General features: G+C 35.9%; 1 protein-coding gene across 33 annotated transcripts in view; it reads right to left on the bottom strand.

Annotated features, from left to right (window-relative positions):
- RIMS2 (regulating synaptic membrane exocytosis 2) overlaps nt 1-19,672 on the bottom strand; it is a 586,517-nt gene that overhangs the window by 190,570 nt on the left and 376,275 nt on the right. For 27 of the 33 annotated variants that reach the window (XM_043483859.1, XM_043483855.1, XM_043483858.1 and 24 more), the window contains 2 exons: nt 1,492-1,671; nt 478-587 (listed from right to left, as the gene is read on the bottom strand). In XM_043483859.1, coding sequence (XP_043339794.1) covers nt 478-587; nt 1,492-1,671 — 290 coding nt within the window. The remainder of the gene's footprint in view (nt 1-477; nt 588-1,491; nt 1,672-19,672) is intronic. The other 6 variants (XM_043483862.1, XM_043483851.1, XM_043483873.1 and 3 more) reach the window with 1 other exon arrangement.

Below are 19,672 nucleotides of genomic sequence, written 5' to 3' on the forward strand. Positions count from 1 at the left end.
ATGCATCTTTCTTTTTATATTCATGATTACCTTTTTCTGGTACTCCAGTTTTGAGAAGGATCACCATTGTTGTGCATCAGCTAACCAGTCCTTTGCAGTGTGTGAAAATTGATTTGGCTAGTTACTAATAAACTTTATGTAACTATCAACAATTACATAAACTTAGTTGTAGCAAAGAAATATCATCCAACTGCTTATTTAAGATCATTAAATTTATTTCTTAAAATGCATTTATTAAAATTTGAAAAATGTGCAAGAGCAATATGATAGGTTATTTTGCCTCCAAATATTATAGATTTTAAATGTAAAATATAGAATATTTATAAATGTATTTGCAAATATAAATACTAAAAATGCAGCTAAGGTACTCAATTAACAAAAGAAGAAAGCTCATACAAAAGTAGTAAAAAAAAAATCTTGATTCACCTTAGCTTCCATGTGTATATCCTATATGACACAATTAGAAATAAAACTTACTTCTCTCCAATGTTCCCTTTGGTGGAAGCTGTGGGAGTTGTCGGCCCCTTCGTCCTGCCACTGGAGTACTTGATGGGCTTGTTTGGACAGACCCAGTACGAGGATGAGACCTACAAGATACATCATTAATATTCATTTTCAATAGAATGTGTTAAATATTTTTAATATGTTTGGTTCACATGATAGTTGTATGGTGCAATTTTAAAGGAGGTTTAGCTGCTGATTAAAAGGTTAGGAAAAGTAGGACAAAATATGGATATTTGAATGATTATCTAAATAGCAGAAGATGTTTATACTGTCATGTAATATGCATACATACACAGATACATGCACACAAAGTCTTACAGTAAAATCCATGGAATTATTAATGTAAACTGAAATTCTATCCATATGAAAGCAAGGAGAGAAGTCTGCAGCTCAAAAAATAAAAGATAATGATTCACATTTCTTTCTACCAGATTTCAAACTCTTTAACACTAACCTCCCTCCCTTGATCCTAAGAGATTTTTACTCAGGCTTATATTAGATATCCCTTTATTAGAAATTATCTCATGAAACTACAAATAAAACCCTGAATAATTCAAAATTCAGCTAAAGAAGATATTGATTAATACATATTAGTAGTGATAGAAAGAAACTAAAAATCTAGTTTTAACTATTGTTATTAGGATGGTTATCCAAAAGTGATGTCTAATGGACACAAACAATTTCTCATTCTGTAGGAGAAGAACATGATAGCCATGAAGTGTGTTATGTGGGGAATACCCAGGACTCCTGATAAATGAGAAATCACAAAACAAATGTGGTCAGGACAGTTAATAAACAAATTACAATGGTAGCTACACACTATTATATCCACGGAATATAAATAGTGTGCTTACACTGAAAAAGTTGGTGTTGATTGTTATTAGTGATCAGCCAAGGATGACAGAAGAGACCATTTAGCTGTTGGGAAAATAAAATGGTGTGCTGGTGGGGCAAAGGGGAAGTTAGTCTGATTGATTTGTCTTTCACCTCGATAAGGCAGGTGAAGGAGGGGCAGATCTTCCAGTCATTAATGAAGGCATCGACCTCATGAGGTTTGTATCAGGACGTTCAGTGGATCTGGAGCGGGTGGAGGTCCGCTCTGGGAGAGGCCGCTGTTCTGTTGATCTGGATCTGTGATATGGCTGTCTATCTGCTGCTTCACAATCCCTGAAACGTTAGTCAAAAAGCAGCTCAGTTGATCTTTTGTGCCTTTCTGCTATTTTGTTATGATGCATCAAACTGATTTTGAAAAAGGTAATTGTTTAAGATTATTGAGTATGGAAAAAAATGTTCTCTTCCCCAACATATGCTGCGTTAATTCTCACTAAACTCCATAAGAATTTTAAGGAACCAACATCTGCCTTTAATAGCAATTCCCAGTGAAGATAACAGGAGTTGCTCCGTTATAATCAAAACAAAATTATCTGTTTTCCAAAATGAATTCCCTAAATGAAACATGTGAAATATGTGAAGTATTCTATTCAGAAAGAATTCAATGACTTCCCAACATTTGTAAAGGAGTAAAGAAAACCATAAAGGCACTAATTCTCAAGCTGCTAAGGCTGTTTATACTAATAAAAAGTATACCAACTAAAATTAAAAAAAGGCTTTCAGCACAATTGGAGTATACTGATACACCTGAATGTTCAAGTGACTGAATCCAAATGTTATGAGAAAACAGTGCAACTTTGCAGTCTGTAGCCATATTTAAATATGGTCCACAAGAAAAATCATTCTTCAGGAAACTGGTAAATCAACCATTTTATATCATTTAATTCATCACACTTTAACAATGCCAACCAACGCAAGTCAGAATGAGCATTAATTGACTGAAATAACAAGGCTGAAACAATGTGATTTCTTTGATGAGAAATAAATCCAACATCAAAATTTAATCCTTCTTTAAATAAGTATACTTAAGCAAACTATCAGCGCTAATTTTTGTATCCCTGGAGTCTAGCATAATGCTTTTACATCCAATATGCAATTTGTAAATGTTTGCTAAGATCACCCCACTATCTGTGGAACAGCCCCCAAAACACTAGTTTTGATTTTAGAATTCCAAAGTATACTTCAAAGAAACTATTACCTCCCTACATAGTTGTAACAACAGTACTGGAAATGCTTATATATTATAAACACCAAAGAAAGCTTTAGTATCCCTCAAGACTAATGTACTAAGGCCTTGCACTTTACCTATAAATTCTCTTGATCTTATTTTTGATAATGAAAACTGCAAGAGCTTAAAGAAAAATAAAAGAAAGGACACAATTTTCCAAATGTAATTCATCACATGGCCTACAATTTTGGACCAGTAGATATTAGATTAGGCTTCCCTGACAGCTCAATTGGTAAAGAATCTGCCTGCTATGCAGGAGACCCGTTTGATTCCTGGGTCAGGAAGATCTGCTGGAGAAGATACAGGCTAACCACTCCAGTATTCTTGGGCTTCCCTTGTGGCTTAGCTGGTAAAGAATCCACCTGCAATGCAGGAGACCTGGGTTCAATCCCTGGGTTGGGAAGATCTCCTGGAGAAGGGAAAGGTTACCCACCCCAGTATTCTGGCCTGGAGAACTCCAAGGACTGTATAGTCCATAGGGTCGCAAAGAGTCGGACATGACTGAGCAACTTTCATTTAGATATTCAGACTTATATGACTTTAGGAACTGAATACTAGATTTATTCTACAACATATTTTGTGATTAAGATAATCACAAGTGTAAGATACACTTTATATTCATATGGTAACATGAAGGCAAAAGATTTTTTAAACTATTTTTATGTTCATGTACTATAATATGATTGATTTCTTAAAATAAGTTGAATATTTTTATAAGTGTATCCAAATATGTCAAAAAAGCTGTGTAAATAAATACACAATATCCAATTACTTATCAAAGAGAGAAATGAAAAGGCAACTTGACAGGGTAAGAAATCAGAATTTTATTTTTTCTTCCTGAAAAACTATTTTAGAGGGAACACTTCTCTTTAGAAATAAAAATGCTCAATGTCTGTTAAATGTTGTTAGTGTACATATCTTTGTATATCTTCAACACAATATATTTATATACTGCATGCATGCTGATCTGCTTTAGTCATGTCTGACTCTTTGCGACCTTTGGACTTTAGTCCTCCAGGCTTCTCTGTCCATGGGATTCTCCAGGCAAGAATACTGGAGTGGGTTGCCATCCCCTCCTCCAGGGGATCGTCCTGACCCAGGGATCGAACTCGTGGTACTTATGTCTTCTGCACTGGCAGGAGGGTTCTTTATCACTAGTGCCATATATATATATATATATATATTATATATATATATAAATATATACCTTAGATTCCTTAAACCTAGTTTTGAAGATACCAATCTTTACATTATTATCATATTTATTATCTTAAAATAACAATAATTTATTTCATTAAATAACAGGTATTAATAGTAACACAACTTTCTAGAATATCTATGACTATCCCAACAGAAAATTAAGCTAACATTTCACTTGTTTATACAAAATCTGATTTATTCTGATTCCATCAAGTAATTTTTCCAAGTGGAAAGTGAAATATTAGAATAAACAATTTCACTTCTTTGACACTATATTTTAGTAATTGAAATATATTATTGTGAGTGAAATCTAGAGATATATTTCAAATGTGTTGCTACATTTCATGTCCTTAAAAGAATACTATTATCTTTAAAGTATTAATAAACAAGTCACTCTTTAGGAAATATGCCTTTAAAAAAAATTTCATTGGTAAAAAAGTTGTTTGAAGCTATAGTCAATGTTTTAAATTTTACTTATATTTTTCTCACCATATTCATCAAAATTATAAATTATGATTATGATTTCCATAAAAATAAAAATGTTTAATAAGTGAAACATGAAAAGAACCATGGTAGAAGTTAGAAATGTATTGAAATGCTCCACCACAATTAAGAGAAGGGGAAAGTTATCATATTTTAAACTTTGATAACACAGTAGAAGGTCAAGATAGGCTTCTATTTCCACAACTGGCTAAGAATAGGTCTTACTACATGAGAACTAAGATTATTGCTGAGAAAACTGAAAGCAGCAATGCTTAAGTCTCATACATAATACTCAGTTTCATAGTAGGTTTTCTAAAGGATTGAGATATAACTTGACAACTTTCACCTAAATTCTTAGTGAGTTTTCATTTTATGGTGAAAGTGAAAGTGAAGTCGCTCAGTTGTGTCCGACTCTTTGCGACCCCACGGACTGTAGCCCACCAGGCTCCTCTGTCCACAGGATTCTCCAGGCAACAAGTACCGGAGTGGGTTGCCATTTCCTTCTCCAGAGGATCTTCCTGACCCGGGGATCAAACCCAGGTCTTCTGCATTGTAGGCAGATGCTTTACCATCATGTTGAATAGTAATGACCATTTGCAAGGCATAAAGTATTTTAGTGCCTATCTGGGTTTCTGAATTTGGGGTCTGTATTTCAATATAAATAGTTTCCTTTGTAACCCTACCTATTTATTTTACTTTCTGCATTTCAAAATATTATTTGAAAAAGGGTAGACATAGATTTTACAAGATTGCCCAAAAGCAAGCCATATAAAACACCAGAAAACTCTCACCTGTAAATTTAAATTTTTCTTAGGTTAATAATTTGATTATCTTATAAAAGTGATTTAATATCTGTCATAACTCTATTTTTAGTTTACATTTTCTGGTATATATGCTTAAAGTAGTTTAGAGTTTCTGTGTGCCATTTACCTGGATAGATACGGATATAGTTCTGCTTATTTAGTGACTGCTATTCTAAACTGCAAGCATTTCCACAGGATCCTCCACAATTAGAGCTAATTCATGTTGACTGATGGTATTGTAACAAGACCCAGTATTGTACCAGCCCAGCTTTAAAATCATTTAATAGTATGTGCAGATTTTGATTTCTAAGGGGAAAATAATTTTATAATTATCTAGCAAAGTTGTCCATTTTCAATCATTTTTCCACTCATATAGTTGCTCTTGAAAGATTTTTTAAATCTCCAAGTATTTGGCACAGCTATCTACTTATTTCACCATCTTTGTCACTTTTTTCTCCCAGTCTCAAAGTACATGGAGCTATGCAGTGTCACAGAGAAGCATAGGCCAGTGAGCATTTTCTTTCATTTATATTCAAATATTGCAATGATGCAAACTCCAGATCAACATAAACTTGATGTAGACTATCTCTTTAAGTACGATAAAAAAAATGCCAAGATTACTAAAACAATGAAAAACAAACTGCACAATGCTTCAAAGTATTGTTCAGATATCAATGAAAATTGTCCTAGGACACAACTCAGGCCTTAGAATCTATGTTAAATCAAACAGATTTATTTTATACTTATATTGTAAAGATGTGGTAAGTAAATCTAATAGGGTTTCTTTCTCAAAGACTTGCACAAAGTAAAGCTATTTAGGAATTATTTTTCTTCTTTATCAGGAAATAATTTCTTTATAAAGTCAAAATCCTAAATTAAAAAAAAAAAACTTGGAGATATCTCTGAAGGACAAAAAGTATAATCTCAGATTTGGAGCAAGAAATGACTTCCATAAATCTGTATTATGTAATGTAGCAAGCTGATTAACAGCAGCAGCATTATACTTTTCATAAAATACCCTCAATGTGTAGAGATTTTCTAAGCATTAAATACATAATTGAAGGAAGAAACAAGCACAATATAGAATTTTAAAATGAGATATAGGGTAATTAATATGTTATATGCTGTATAATATATCAAGTAATTTAAAGCAATTATATAATTAAACTCTATAATCTTCTTGCTCATCATATTGTGCGAGGTTTAAATTAAACCTTTTAAAACCCCAGTTTATATATTTTAGCACTGTTCCAGGAGTTAAGAGAATTGGAAGACACAAAATACCAAGGCAATAAATGAATATTTCTGAATATTTGTACCATGTGTACAAATAGGAATATTTTATTATTTTGGTGGAAGATAGATTAATTTTCCTTGGACATGATAGATTTTTTATACCAGAACATTTCTGTTCAAGTAAACATTAAATTTGTATGTTAGTTAAAAGTAGATGAGGTTATCAAAAATAACAGTAATATCTAGAGTCAGCCAACTTAATAACAATCTAACATGTAAAAATGATAATAATACACATATTAATGGGGAAAAAACAAGACACTTTTAATGTAGAAAAACATGTGACTATTACTCATAAACTTATTTTTATCATCAAAATAAAATGTTCCTTTACCTACAGAAGTATTATCATAAAATAGTCATTGTTGTAAATAGCAAGAAGAAAAGATTATTGCAATTTTCTTAAGAAAATTAGGGACAAATACAATACTGAACAATAAAGATATATTAGTAAACATGCACACGCAAAAACATGTAAAATATAAATGTTTGAGGACATTTTGAGTATTTAAATAAGTATTAACAGTTATAATTCTCACTGTTACTTAATTTTTACTTTAAAAAAATAACAGAAACAAAACCATATATAAGCAAGATTATTTACTCAGTGAATTATCCACTAAGTGAAACATACAGTGAATTAATACATCTTTAAAATATGTATTTCTAAAGTCTTGAGAGATTTCACCTTCTATCTACAATATTATTATTTTACTAAATAATTTTATTTTCAGTGGATGGTAAAATATAAAAATGTTTTGTCAACTGTAAGAAATTCAAGCTATTCTGTCAAGGTATTGGCCCTATGTTTTCCTTTCCCAGGTCCTCAAAGATTCCATAAAATAACAAGCTTCTTAAAGATGTATAATGGTCATCTGAGTTAAATTCACCCATTCCAGTCCATTTTAGTTTGCTGATTCCTAAAATGTTGATGTTCACTCTTGCCATCTCCTGTTTGACTGCTTCCAATTTGCCTTGATTCATGGACCTAACATTCCATGTTCCTAAGCAATATTGCTCTTTACAGCATCGGACTTTACTTCCATCACCCGTCACATCCACAGCTGGGTGTTGTTTTGCTTTGGCTCCATCTCTTCACTCTTCTGGAGTTATTTTTATTTCTCCACTGATCTCCAGTAGCATACTGGGCACCTACCGACCTGGGGAGTTCATCTTTCAGTGTCCTATCTTTTTCACTTTCCTTACTGTTCATGGGGTTCTCAAGGCAAGAATACTGAAGTGATTTGCCATTCCCTTTTCCAGTGGACCATGTTTTGTCAGAACTCTCCACCATGACCTGTCCGTCTTGGGTGGCCCTACACGGCATGGCTCATGGCTTCATTGAGTTAGACAAGGCTGTGGTCCATGTCATCAGATTGGTTAGTTTTCTGTGATTGTGATTTCCAGTCTGTTTGCCCTCTGATGGAGAAGGATAAGAGGCTTATGGAAGCTTCCTGATGGGATAGACTGACTGAGGGGGAAACTGGGTCTTGAGAGTTGGACTATAAAGAAAGCTGAGCGCTGAAGAATTGATGCTTTTGAACTGTGGTGTTGGAGAAGACTCCCTTGGACTGCAAGGATATCCAACCAGTCCATCCTAAAGGAAATCAGTCCTGAATATTCACTGGAAGGACTGATGCTAAAGCTGAAACTGCAATACTTTGACCACCTGATGTGAAGAGCTGACTCATATGAAAAGACACCGATGTTGGGAAAGATTGAAGGCAGGAGGAGAAGGGGACGACAGAGGATGACATGGTTTGATGGCATCACTGACTCAATGGACATGTGTTTGAATAGGCTTCAGGAGTTGGTGATGGACAGGGAGGCCTGGCGTGCTGCAGTCCATGGGGGTCACAAAGAGTCAGACACGACTGAGCAACTGAACTGAACTGAAGTTGTATTTCTGAAGAATCAAATTATGAATTGATATTGTTTGATATGACATAGTCCTTACTCTAGAATATCTGAGTGCCATGTTCAACAGATTCATTGGTCAGCTTTGAACAATTCACTAGCATTCCTTTTGTTTTGTTAGTTTTACAGGGATAGTGGAAGTTCCTCATCCTGGTGCTTGCTGCCCTTCACTGCTACTTCATAAGGTTAGTTCAAATCACACAGAGGTAGTGATTAGAGGACTGATTCATCCCCTCTCAAATACACAGACACACACACAGAACAAGAGGTTTGCACATTTTCAAGCATAATCCTCTTCCTCAGTCATGAATGATGATATGATGTCTAACAGTAAAAAAAAAAAAAAAAAATTACTGGAGACTCCAACAAGCAAGAAAAACAAGGCCCACTCTGAAGAAACAGATCCACAGATGTTGGAACTATCAGAATTTAAAATATTGTATGACTGGTATATTAAAGACTACCTTAGAAAAGATGGAGAATATCTCTTGCATGAAAAGCTAAGAGAAATATCAGCAGATAGATGAAGACTGTAAGAAATCAAATGGTAGGTTTGTGGTGAAGAAGGATGTGATGTGCTGTGGGGTCCTGGGCCTGGCAGACAGTGGGCAGTAGGAGGTGACTTTGGAGTAGCACTTGGAGGGTACAGTGAAGAATCCATCCATTGATGGAGTCCTGCTCACAGATTCACAAAGATTTAACCTGGATTTCTGTGAGACCTGGTCAGATAAGCAGCCTGGGGTGATATCTGTTCTAGGCCAGCAAGCAGCTAAGCTAACCTCTGACCTCACTGGTATTCCTGTGGTGTGTCTAGAATCAGACAATGGGAGTATTATTATTCAGAAAACACCAGCATCACACAGGTGTTGCACAAATGACCTCCTGATGTTTTGTATCAATCAGTTCTCCAGTAGCCTGTCATAGGACTACAATCTACCTTTGTTAATTATCTTAAAGAGTTTTTAAAGTTCAGTAGTTAGGCCTTTCATTTAATATGCATTGAACATTCTTCTATTAGCTTTAGAGTAAGCACCTTTCAACATTGTATGGAATGACCTATCAAAATATTAGTACAAAAAAGGTTTTGCTTTGAAGCAACAGGTCTAGATCACTTTGTCTATAGAATTTTCTTATGCTCAATAAATCTGGTTGGACAGGAAAAACTAACCAAATGGAAATATCAGAAATTATAGAAATTAGAATGTGGCAAAATGCTGGAAAGTTTGAAGTTAGTTTATGGAGATCTTAAATGTCTAGTTAAGAGGTTAAGATATGGTTTAATTTTCAATGAGTGACCAAAAAGTTCTGAACACAGGTAATGTTTAAATAATGAAATAAGAAGATGTCTTCAGGAGTAACATATGGAATAAATTAGAGTAGGAAGAGGCTGACTTGTAGAAAAAGGTTGGAAACAGAGAAGAAGGCATGGATGAGAAAAATAAATCATAATGTACAATATATGGAATTATACAAACATAATTTTAGGGCTAGAAGGAATCTCAGAAATTATTATTTTAAATTCCCTGCTTGATAGTCCCAACATCTGTGCATCTCTGAGTTTGATTCTGTTGATTGCTTTGCTTCTTGACAGTGGGCCAATCTCTCACATTTTCGAAATAAGCAAACTAACGCTCACAGAAACTTGATCAAAGTCACACAATTTGTTATTTTTTGAGATGGAATTTGAATTGCACTTTCTTGGTTCTAAAGCCTGTTAACTTCTTTGAGAGCAAGAATAGGGTTTTACCTACATATACTACTTGGCAAATCACCATATGAATTAAGTGAAAGAAATTAATAAACTAAAGAAAGAGGCTGATATTTCCAGCTTCTAAAATGAAATGATGATCTATTAACAGAAATAGAAGAATTATTGAGAAGAAGGAGCCTAACTTTAGGTTTGGACCTAAATTTGTGAAGTGTTGCAACAATACTCTTCTATAGATAATGTCAGATAAAGAAAATCTGATAGTTTGAGAAGTCACTGTATTATATTAATACTTCACTGTTCATTGATTCACTAATTCTTTTAAAGTTATTTATTGTATGCATGTCATGTGCCAGGCTTTATACCAGGTATTAGAAGTTTTGGACAAAGTCATAAAGATGACAGAATATAGGATAACATATAGTCAAGAAGTTGAGAACATGAGAAGTAGGAATAAAGTGAGGGGGACAGAAGAGCAGTCAAGGGGTAGAACGAGAATCAGGAGAGTTACTGTATTAGAGAGGCTAAAAAGATTAATAATGGCAGATACAAGGACATAACAAGGATACAAAGTGTAAAAAGATACAGCAAATAATAACCATGGAGAAAATAATTTAAAACAAATTGCTGGAAATAGATGTCAAACTGTAGAGGGTTAAAGCTTAGTAGCTGATGAAGCGGAGAAGGCGACGGCAACCCACTCCAGTACTCTTGCCTGGAAAATCCCATGGACGGAGGAGATTGGTAAGTTGCAGTCCATGGGGTCGCTAAGAGTTGGACACAACTGAGCGACTTCCCTTTCACTTTTCACTTTCATGCATTGGAGAAGGAAATGGCAATCCACGCCAGTGTTCTTGCCTGGAGAATCCCAGGGAGGGGAGAGCCTGGTGGGCTGCCATCTATGGGGTCACACAGAGTCGGACACGACTGAAGCGACTTAGCAGCAGCAGCTGATGAAGTGGGGAAAGCATGTGTAAAAATACATAGTCAAGAAACATGACCTAAGTAAGAGAGAGAAATCGACCATTCTCCAGGGAGCTTGAAGGTGTGATAGATTAGAAAGAAGATACTATTAAGGAGATATCAACAGGTCTCTTTAACAACAATTTGAGGAAAAACAAAATTAGTAAAGCAAGAAAGACTGAAATGTAAGAGAAACAAGACATAAGTAACAGAGGGAAATTTCAGAGAAATTAAGAATAGTTATAGTCAGAAACACAAATAGAAGATTACCTAGTGTAATAGAAGATCACTTTCCTCTTAGACAAGGCTTCTAAGAGGAAAGGAGAAGGCTGGTAAAAATGCAAAGAAATTATGGCAAAAAGATGAGGCGTAGCTCAGGAAGTGTGAATTACTTGGATTTGATCCCATTCACTAAGGGCTCTCAGTACTACTTCTCAGGGCATCTATGGGAAAACACTCTGTATTTCACACAAGAATCTCATCCTCCTGTGACTCCACTAGTTTTGTGAGAAAAAAGTGTGAAAGCGTTAGTCGTTCAGTCATGTTTGACTCTCTGTGACCCCATGGACTATAGCCCACCAAGCTCCTCTGTCCATGTAATTCTCCAGCCAAGAAAACTGGAGTGGGTAGCCATTCTCTTCTCCAGGGGATCTTCCCAATCTAGGGATTCAACATGGGTCTCTCGCACTGCAGGCAGATTCTTTACCTTCCGAGCCACCAGGGAAGCCCTTTTTTGAGCTTTGTGAGAACTCTTTCTCTAACTTGGGTCCTCATCATGACCCCAAATTCCTTAAGATAAGACCACTCGCTGCCTCTCTTCAAATGTGATGGCATCCCACAGTACCACTCTAGCCCCAGGTCAGACCCTTCCCAGAACCTTACTCCATTCTGACACCAAAACAACTTAGGATACATTTAGATGTCTCAGTTACGTCACTTCTATTTAAGCATCTTATTTGTATAATTCTTAGTATCAAGTACAGAGAAAGCCCAGTTGTCCCTTGACAGCTTCTTCTCTCTAAATTCTTCATTTCCTGTATTCTCTTATGTACCATTTTAATTTTCTCTATTCTCTTAGCTGTATTTTCAAGAATCCTCATCTATTGTTAACTAACTTCCTTATATCATCAACTTTTCTGCAGAATAGTTTCCGCACATCCCTTTCTCAAATAGCACTTAGCCCAACCCTGCAGACTCTCCTTCCAGTGTAACTCTCATCTGCAGAGGTGACTTATTCTTTCACATTTCATAGTCCATGGATTCAGGAGAAATTGGCTCTCTAGAGACACTCTGGCCATTGTTCTTCTGCTGTAACATACATGTTCTTATTTCTATCAAGCATGCCACTTGTCTGTAAGATCCATTATTAACTCAGGTTGCTAATAACTACCAACTTCCAGTCAATATCCCTTAGTCATTGATTATTTGGGGGATTTTTATCAGCCATTTTCTTTAGATAAATTCTATGGTGATTCCAGGAGATTTCAATGTACCTGCAGGAAATTGTTCAAAAATCTTGAACCATAACTCTTGGATCTTTGAAACGTCAATAATCCTCACTTTTCCCCTGCATCAGCACTCCTTTCTAGGGAAATATGGTGAATCTTAGAATCCAGTGAAACTATTCAAACTCTAAAATACTAAATTCTAATATCAATCTGATGACAATCATTAATTACTTCAGGTGTTTTATAATCTCACTTCCACTTTATTTGACCTCCATTTGACACTTTTCATTCCATGGACCTACCAATTTCTGTCAGAGTATAGTCCCTCTTTACTTTTCTTCCTTCCTTACCCATCTTAGACTCTATGATTGATCATCTGAACCATTTCTATAACAACAGATTCCCTTCTCTCCCAAATCTTCCAAATATTCATCAAAACCCTAAAATTGGTTCAATACCATAATGATTTTTCTACATTTAGGCAACTGGGTATTTCTTAAGCAAAGCATGCATTCATATAGGTTAGCACTTTGCAAATTCATAGTTTCTAAACATCTGCTGTGGTGGTATCATTAACAATCTTTCTACTTATATTTAATCAGTTCTTGTCAGTATTTACACAATGACTATTTAATAAACTTTCTCATTTTCAATTAAATATCATATTCAACCTTCAGGAATCCTCAGGAATTTGTCTCAAAAATAACCATATAATCTCAATTATAGCAACAACAGAATTGAGGTTATTAAATATAATTACCTATGACTAACATCCTTTAAAAATTTACTTAGTTCCAACTCTGTCATCTATTTCCCTCCTGTCTCAATGGTAAATAAGAACTTTTTACATTTAGAAACCCCATCTGTGTGGTTAGCCCCACCCACTGCTCTAAGACTTTTCTTCTAGTCATCCTTTCTTTTTCCCTGTTTTCAACCTATTCTTTTCTCCCCTAAAGGATTTTTTCCTCCAAGCCTATAGTAGGATGTATTTCTTACTTTGAAAGAAAGAAACCTAGTCTGATATCACATGCCTCTATCCAATATTTCTCCACACTCCTCTGAGGTGTTTATTATCTCCCAGTCACGCCTCAGGCCCTGCAATCTGCTTTTCTCCTCTCACCATCTTTCTGACATCACCTGAGTTGGAATCATCAATGACTTCTTCCCTGACAAATCTAATTGGCACTTTTCATATACCTTTACTTTCATTTATTTTTACTGTTGACATTATTTCTTCCTTCTTCAAATTATTTTTTTAAGCTCTATTCTTACTTTTCTATTCTTCCTTCACTATGTCCTTCAGAAGCTTCTCTTTCTCTGTCACTTTTTCATGGCAGAGGAAAACCCCTTGGCCTTCATTTGAAGGGTAGTATTTCTGGCTGATTTCACTTTCATTTTTGTAGCTACTTTCCACGAGTAGTAAACTTATTCCTAAATGATTATACACAGCCTAAACTTCTTCAGGGCTTCCCTGGTGGCTCAGAGGTTAAAGCATCTGCCAACAATGCAGAAGACCTGGGTTCGATCCCTGGGTTGGAAAGATCCCCTGGAGAAGGAAATGGCAACCCACTCCAGTATTCTTGCCTGGAGAATCCCATGGACAGAGGAGCCTGGTGGGCTACAGTCCACGGGGTCACAAAGAGTCGGACACGACTGAGCGACTTCACTTCACTTCAAACTTCTTTAAGCTTTAAAATTATTTAATTTACTTCTTGCTAGAAGCTTCCCCCAGCCTTCTCAATAATTCCAAAGCTGAACTTGTCTCTCACCTAAACTGATTCCTCTCCTCTAACAATTCCCCCATCTCTGTTAAGGTTCCACATGCACCCAGTTACTCAGCCAATAAAACTGGAATGTTTCTTGACTCTTGGCTTCCCCTCAACATCCAAATCTGATTATTTACCAGGTAATATTGAATTTAATTGATTAACTCTCATCATCTATCTCTGGATCCACTACCTTACTTAGTTCAGACCCTCGAAGAGCTTCTGTTGTCCTGCTGCTGCTGCTGCTAAGTCACTTCAGTCGTGTCCGACTCTGTGCGACCCCATAGACGGCAGCCCACCAGGCTCCGCCGTCCCTGGGATTCTCCAGCCAAGAACACTGGAGTGGGTTGCCATTTCCTCCTAGACCAAGGCAAATACCTCAGTATGTATTTTTCTTTTTCATACACTTTTCTCTCATCAACCATCCCCATAGTCTCTAGAGTGAATAAATGTACTACAGCCATCCTGAAACTAAAACTCTTCAAAGTACCTCTATCACACACAGTCTTAGATTTAAGTTCCTGAACAGAGGATACAAGGTTATTCATAATCGAGACTATCTCTATCATTACAGATTTATCCCTTGCTATTCCCTGCCTTGTGACGAACACTCCAACACACTAAAACACAGTGCTTATCACACCAGTAACTTTGCTTATGCATGCATGCTAAGTCGTTTCAGTTGTGTCCGACCCTTTGCAACTCCATGGACTGTAGCCCACCAGGTTCCTCTGTCCATGGGATTCTCCAGGCAAGAATACTGGAGTGGGTTTCCATGCCCTCCTCCAAGGGATCTTCCCGACCCAGGGATCGAATCCGTGTCTCTTTTGTCTCCTGCAATGGCAGGCGGGTTCTTTACCACTAGCGCCACCTGGGAAGCCCAACTTTGCTCATATATTTCTTTAAAATTCCACCAAGATCCTATCTTACTCTACCTAAATATTTCTAATTCTTCCTTTAAGATATAGTCCACCTGTCATCTCCTCCATCACATCTTTATGCAAAAGTTGCCATGTCCACCACCAATGTTAGTGACTCCTTAATATGCTATGTATAGCTTTGCATGTGTGCATGCTAAGTCACTTCAGTCGTGTCTGACACTGACTCTTTGTGACTCCATGGACCATAGCCCACTAGGTTCTTCTGTCCATGGGAGTCTCTAGGCAAGAAGACTGGAGTGCATTGCCATGCCCTCCTCCAGGTGATCTTCCCAGTCCAGGGATTGAACCTGCATCTCCCACATCTCCTACACTGGCAGGCAGGTTCTTTACCACTTTCACCACCTGGGAAGCCCCAAGTATAGCTTTAAGTAAAGATGAATACTCGGGGGGAAGTAAGATATGAGGATAGATTTTAAAATATAAAAGATACATTAACTGAAATAAAGGATATATCTTAGAGGGATATCAATAAAAGGTAACATGATATCCATTCCAAATATGTTTGTTTAAATTTTGAATGTGTGTGTTTTTTTTTTTTTTTGGCAACGTGCTGGACCTCAGTTTCGATGTGTTTTAAACTACGCAATGATCAAAGATAATTTTGCCCTGGTCAGTGCAACTTGTCCAGAGGAAAAAAAGTCTTGATCCCTAATATTAGTTAAATATTTGTTTCCTGAAGTAATATAAAAGAAGTTTAGCAAACATTAAGCTTCTATTCATCTGTTCCAAAGAGACAGCATACATATTTTATTTTACAAATGTGAAGTAAAGAGGCCAGTGGTTCTGATTCGTCACATATTGAGGATGCCATGTTTAGTTAACTACTATACATATATTCCATTCAGAAAATTCCAGATTTTATACAGCCAAACTATGGTCCACTTGGAACTATTAACACATATTTATTCACAGAAGGGGAATTCCCAGACCATGACAGTAAATGCCACCTTGAAATACAGACTGGGAAACTGAATGATTAGAAAGTTGGTGCCAATTTCTTTTTATTCTTTTCACAATCCTCAATAAAGAGGTCACTTTTCCTTGGAATGTTCAGTCATTGTTTTTCTCCAGTAGGTAATTAGAGAGAAGTTGGATAATTTAGATCAAAAACCATTTGGCAAGAGAAAACGATTGCTCCAGACTTGGACTTCGTCAAAAATGTAAAAGAAGAACAATGAAGCAAGGGAACTGAACTGACGATGTTTCCAAGAATGGATTCAACCCCCAGATATGTAAGTAAAGTGGAGGCAAATTGGGAAAGGTAAAGGGGTAAACACAGTGGATAAACAAATCAGTGAGTTAAAAGTAACTCAATGAAAGAATAAGAAAGAACCATGTGTAGTTATTGTCCAAGAATGAAGCATTTGTAATAACTATAAATGGAAAGTAATCTTTAAAAATTATATAAAAAATGAAATTTTTAAAAAAAATTTCAAAGGTAGAACAGTTTCAAGTGATGATAATATTCAGAGCATGGCCAGGGGAGTGAGTAACTAAAGCAGAACTGAGGGTAAAGCTCACTACCTCCAATCTGAGATGGTTAAGGAAGTGAGTGGGTACTAAACAGACCATTCGGGTGAATGCTAACATTGACAGGAGAAGGAAATGGCAACCTACTCCAGTATTCTTGCCTGGAGAATCCCAAGGACAGAGAAGCCTGGTGGACTACAGTCCATGGGGTCGAGAAGAGTTGGACATGACAGCACACACACACACAACATCATTCAGGTACATGGCAGGAATCATGATAAAGAGAAAGACTAAAGCCACATGCTAAAATCCTCGGTAAATAAAATAGTATATCCAAGAAGTTAACAGATGATATCAACATGTAAGGAAAATGCATGGCTGTTCAGCTGCAATATGTACAAAGGTACAGGGTTTAAACAAGATGAATTAAACATTATGGTAATAAATAAAGGAGAAGGGATAGCTGACTAGATAAGCTTTTGTATCTTCAATAATCCCTAGAATTTCATAGTGGACTGAAGTGGGAGTCAGAAGAACTAAGTAACTCAGAAAGTTAGCAGAGAGAAATAAATGATTAAAGTCACTTAAAAAAACAACAAATGAAATTAACAAGGAAACACAAACCTTAAATGACACAATGGACCAGCTAGACCTAATTGATATCTATAGGACATTTCACCCCAAAACAATCAACTTCACCTTTTTCTCAAGTGCACACGGAACCTTCTCCAGAATAGATCACATCCTGGGCCATAAATCTGGTCTTGGAAAATTCAAAAAAATTGAAATCATTCCAGTCATCTTTTCTGACCACAGTGCAGTAAGATTACATCTCAATTACAGGAAAAAAAAAATTGTTAAAAATTCAAACATATGGAGGCTAAATAACACGCTTCTGAATAACCAACAAATCATAGAAGAAATCAAAAAAGAAATCAAAATATGTATAGAAATGAATGAAAATGAAAACACAACAACCCAAAACCTATGGGACACTGTAAAAGCAGTGCTAAGGAGAAGGTTCATAGCATTACAGGCTTACATCAAGAAACAAGAAAAAAGCCAAATAAATAACCTAACTCTACACCTAAAGCAATTAAAGAAGGAAGAAATGAAGAACCCCAGGGTTAGCAGAAGGAAAGAAATCTTAAAAATCAGGGCAGAAATAAATGCAAAAGAAACTAAAGAGACCATAGCAAAAATCAACAAAGCTAAAAGCTGGTTTTTTGAAAAAATAAACAAAATTGACAACCATTAGCAAGACTCAATAAGAAACAAAGGGAGATGAACCAAATTAACAAAATTAGAAATGAAAATGGAGAGATCACAACAGACAACACTGAAATACAAAGGATCATAAGAGACTACTACCAGCAGCTCTATGCCAATAAAATGGACAACTTGGATGAAATGGACAAATTCTTAGAAAAGTATAACTTTCCAAAACTGAACCAGGAAGAAATAGAAGATCTTAACAGACCCATCACAAGCAAGGAAATCGAAACTGTCATCAAAAATCTGCCAGCAAACAAAAGCCCAGGACCAGATGGCTTCACAGCTGAATTCTACCAAAAATTTAGAGAAGAGCTAACACCTATCTTACTCAAACTCTTCCAGAAAATTGCAGATGAAGGTAAGCTTCCAAACTCATTCTATGAGGCCACCATCACCCTAATTCCAAAACCAGACAAAGATGCCACAAAAAAAGAAAACTACAGGCCAATATCACTGATGAACATAGATGCAAAAATACTTAACAAAATTCTAGCAAACAGAATCCAACAACATATTAAAAAAATCATACACCATGACCAAGTGGGCTTTATCCCAGGAATGCAAGGATTCTTTAATATCCGCAAATCAATCAATGTAATACACCACATTAACAAATTGAAAGATAAAAACCATATGATTATCTCAATAGATGCAGAGAAAGCCTTTGACAAAATTCAACACTCATTTATGATTAAAACTCTCCAAAAAGCAGGAATAGAAGGAACATACCTCAACATAATAAAAGCTATATATGACAAACCCACAGCAAGCATCACCCTCAATGGTGAAAAAATTGAAAGCATTTCCCCTGAAATCAGGAACAAGACAAGGGTGCCCACTCTCACCACTACTATTCAACATAGTGTTGGAAGTTTTGGCCACAGCAATCAGAGCAGAAAAAGAAGTAAAAGGAATCCAGATAGGAAAAGAAGAAGTGAAACTCTCGCTGTTTGCAGATGACATGATCCTCTACATAGAAAACCCTAAAGACTACCAGAAAATCACTAGAGCTAATCAATGAATATAGTAAAGTTGCAGGATATAAAATTAACACACAGAAATCCCTTGCATTCCTATATACTAACAATGAAAAAACAGAAAGAGAAATTAAGGAAACAATACCATTCACCATTGCAACAAAAAGAATAAAATACTTAGGAGTATATCTACCTAAAGAAACAAAAGACCTATACATAGAAAACTATAAAACACTGATGAAAGAAATCAAAGAGGACACAAACAGATGGAGAAACATACCGTGTTCATGGATTGGAAGAATCAATATTGTCAAAATGGCTATTCTACCCAAAGCAATCTATAGATTCAATGCAATCCCTATCAAGCTACCAACGGTATTTTTCACAGAACTAGAACAAAGAATTTCACAATTTGTATGGAAATACAAAAAACCTCGAATAGCCAAAGTAATCTTGAGAAGAAGAATGGAACTGGAGGAATCAACCTGCCTGACTTCAGACTCTACTACAAAGCCACAGTCATCAAGACAGTATGGTACTGGCACAAAGACAGAAATATAGATCAATGGAACAGAATAGAAAGCCCAGAGATAAATCCACGAACCTATGGACACCTTATCTTTGACAAAGGAGGCAAGGATATACAATGGAAAAAAGACAACCTCTTTAACAAGTGGTGCTGGGATAACTGGTCAACCACTTGTAAAAGATCATGAAACTAGAACACTTTCTAACACCATACACAAAAATAAACTCAAAATGGATTAAAGATCTAAATGTAAGGCCAGAAACTATAAAACTC

The sequence above is a fragment of the Cervus canadensis genome, chromosome 12 (assembly GCF_019320065.1).
Source record: "Cervus canadensis isolate Bull #8, Minnesota chromosome 12, ASM1932006v1, whole genome shotgun sequence".
Taxonomy (NCBI): Eukaryota; Metazoa; Chordata; class Mammalia; order Artiodactyla; family Cervidae; genus Cervus; species Cervus canadensis.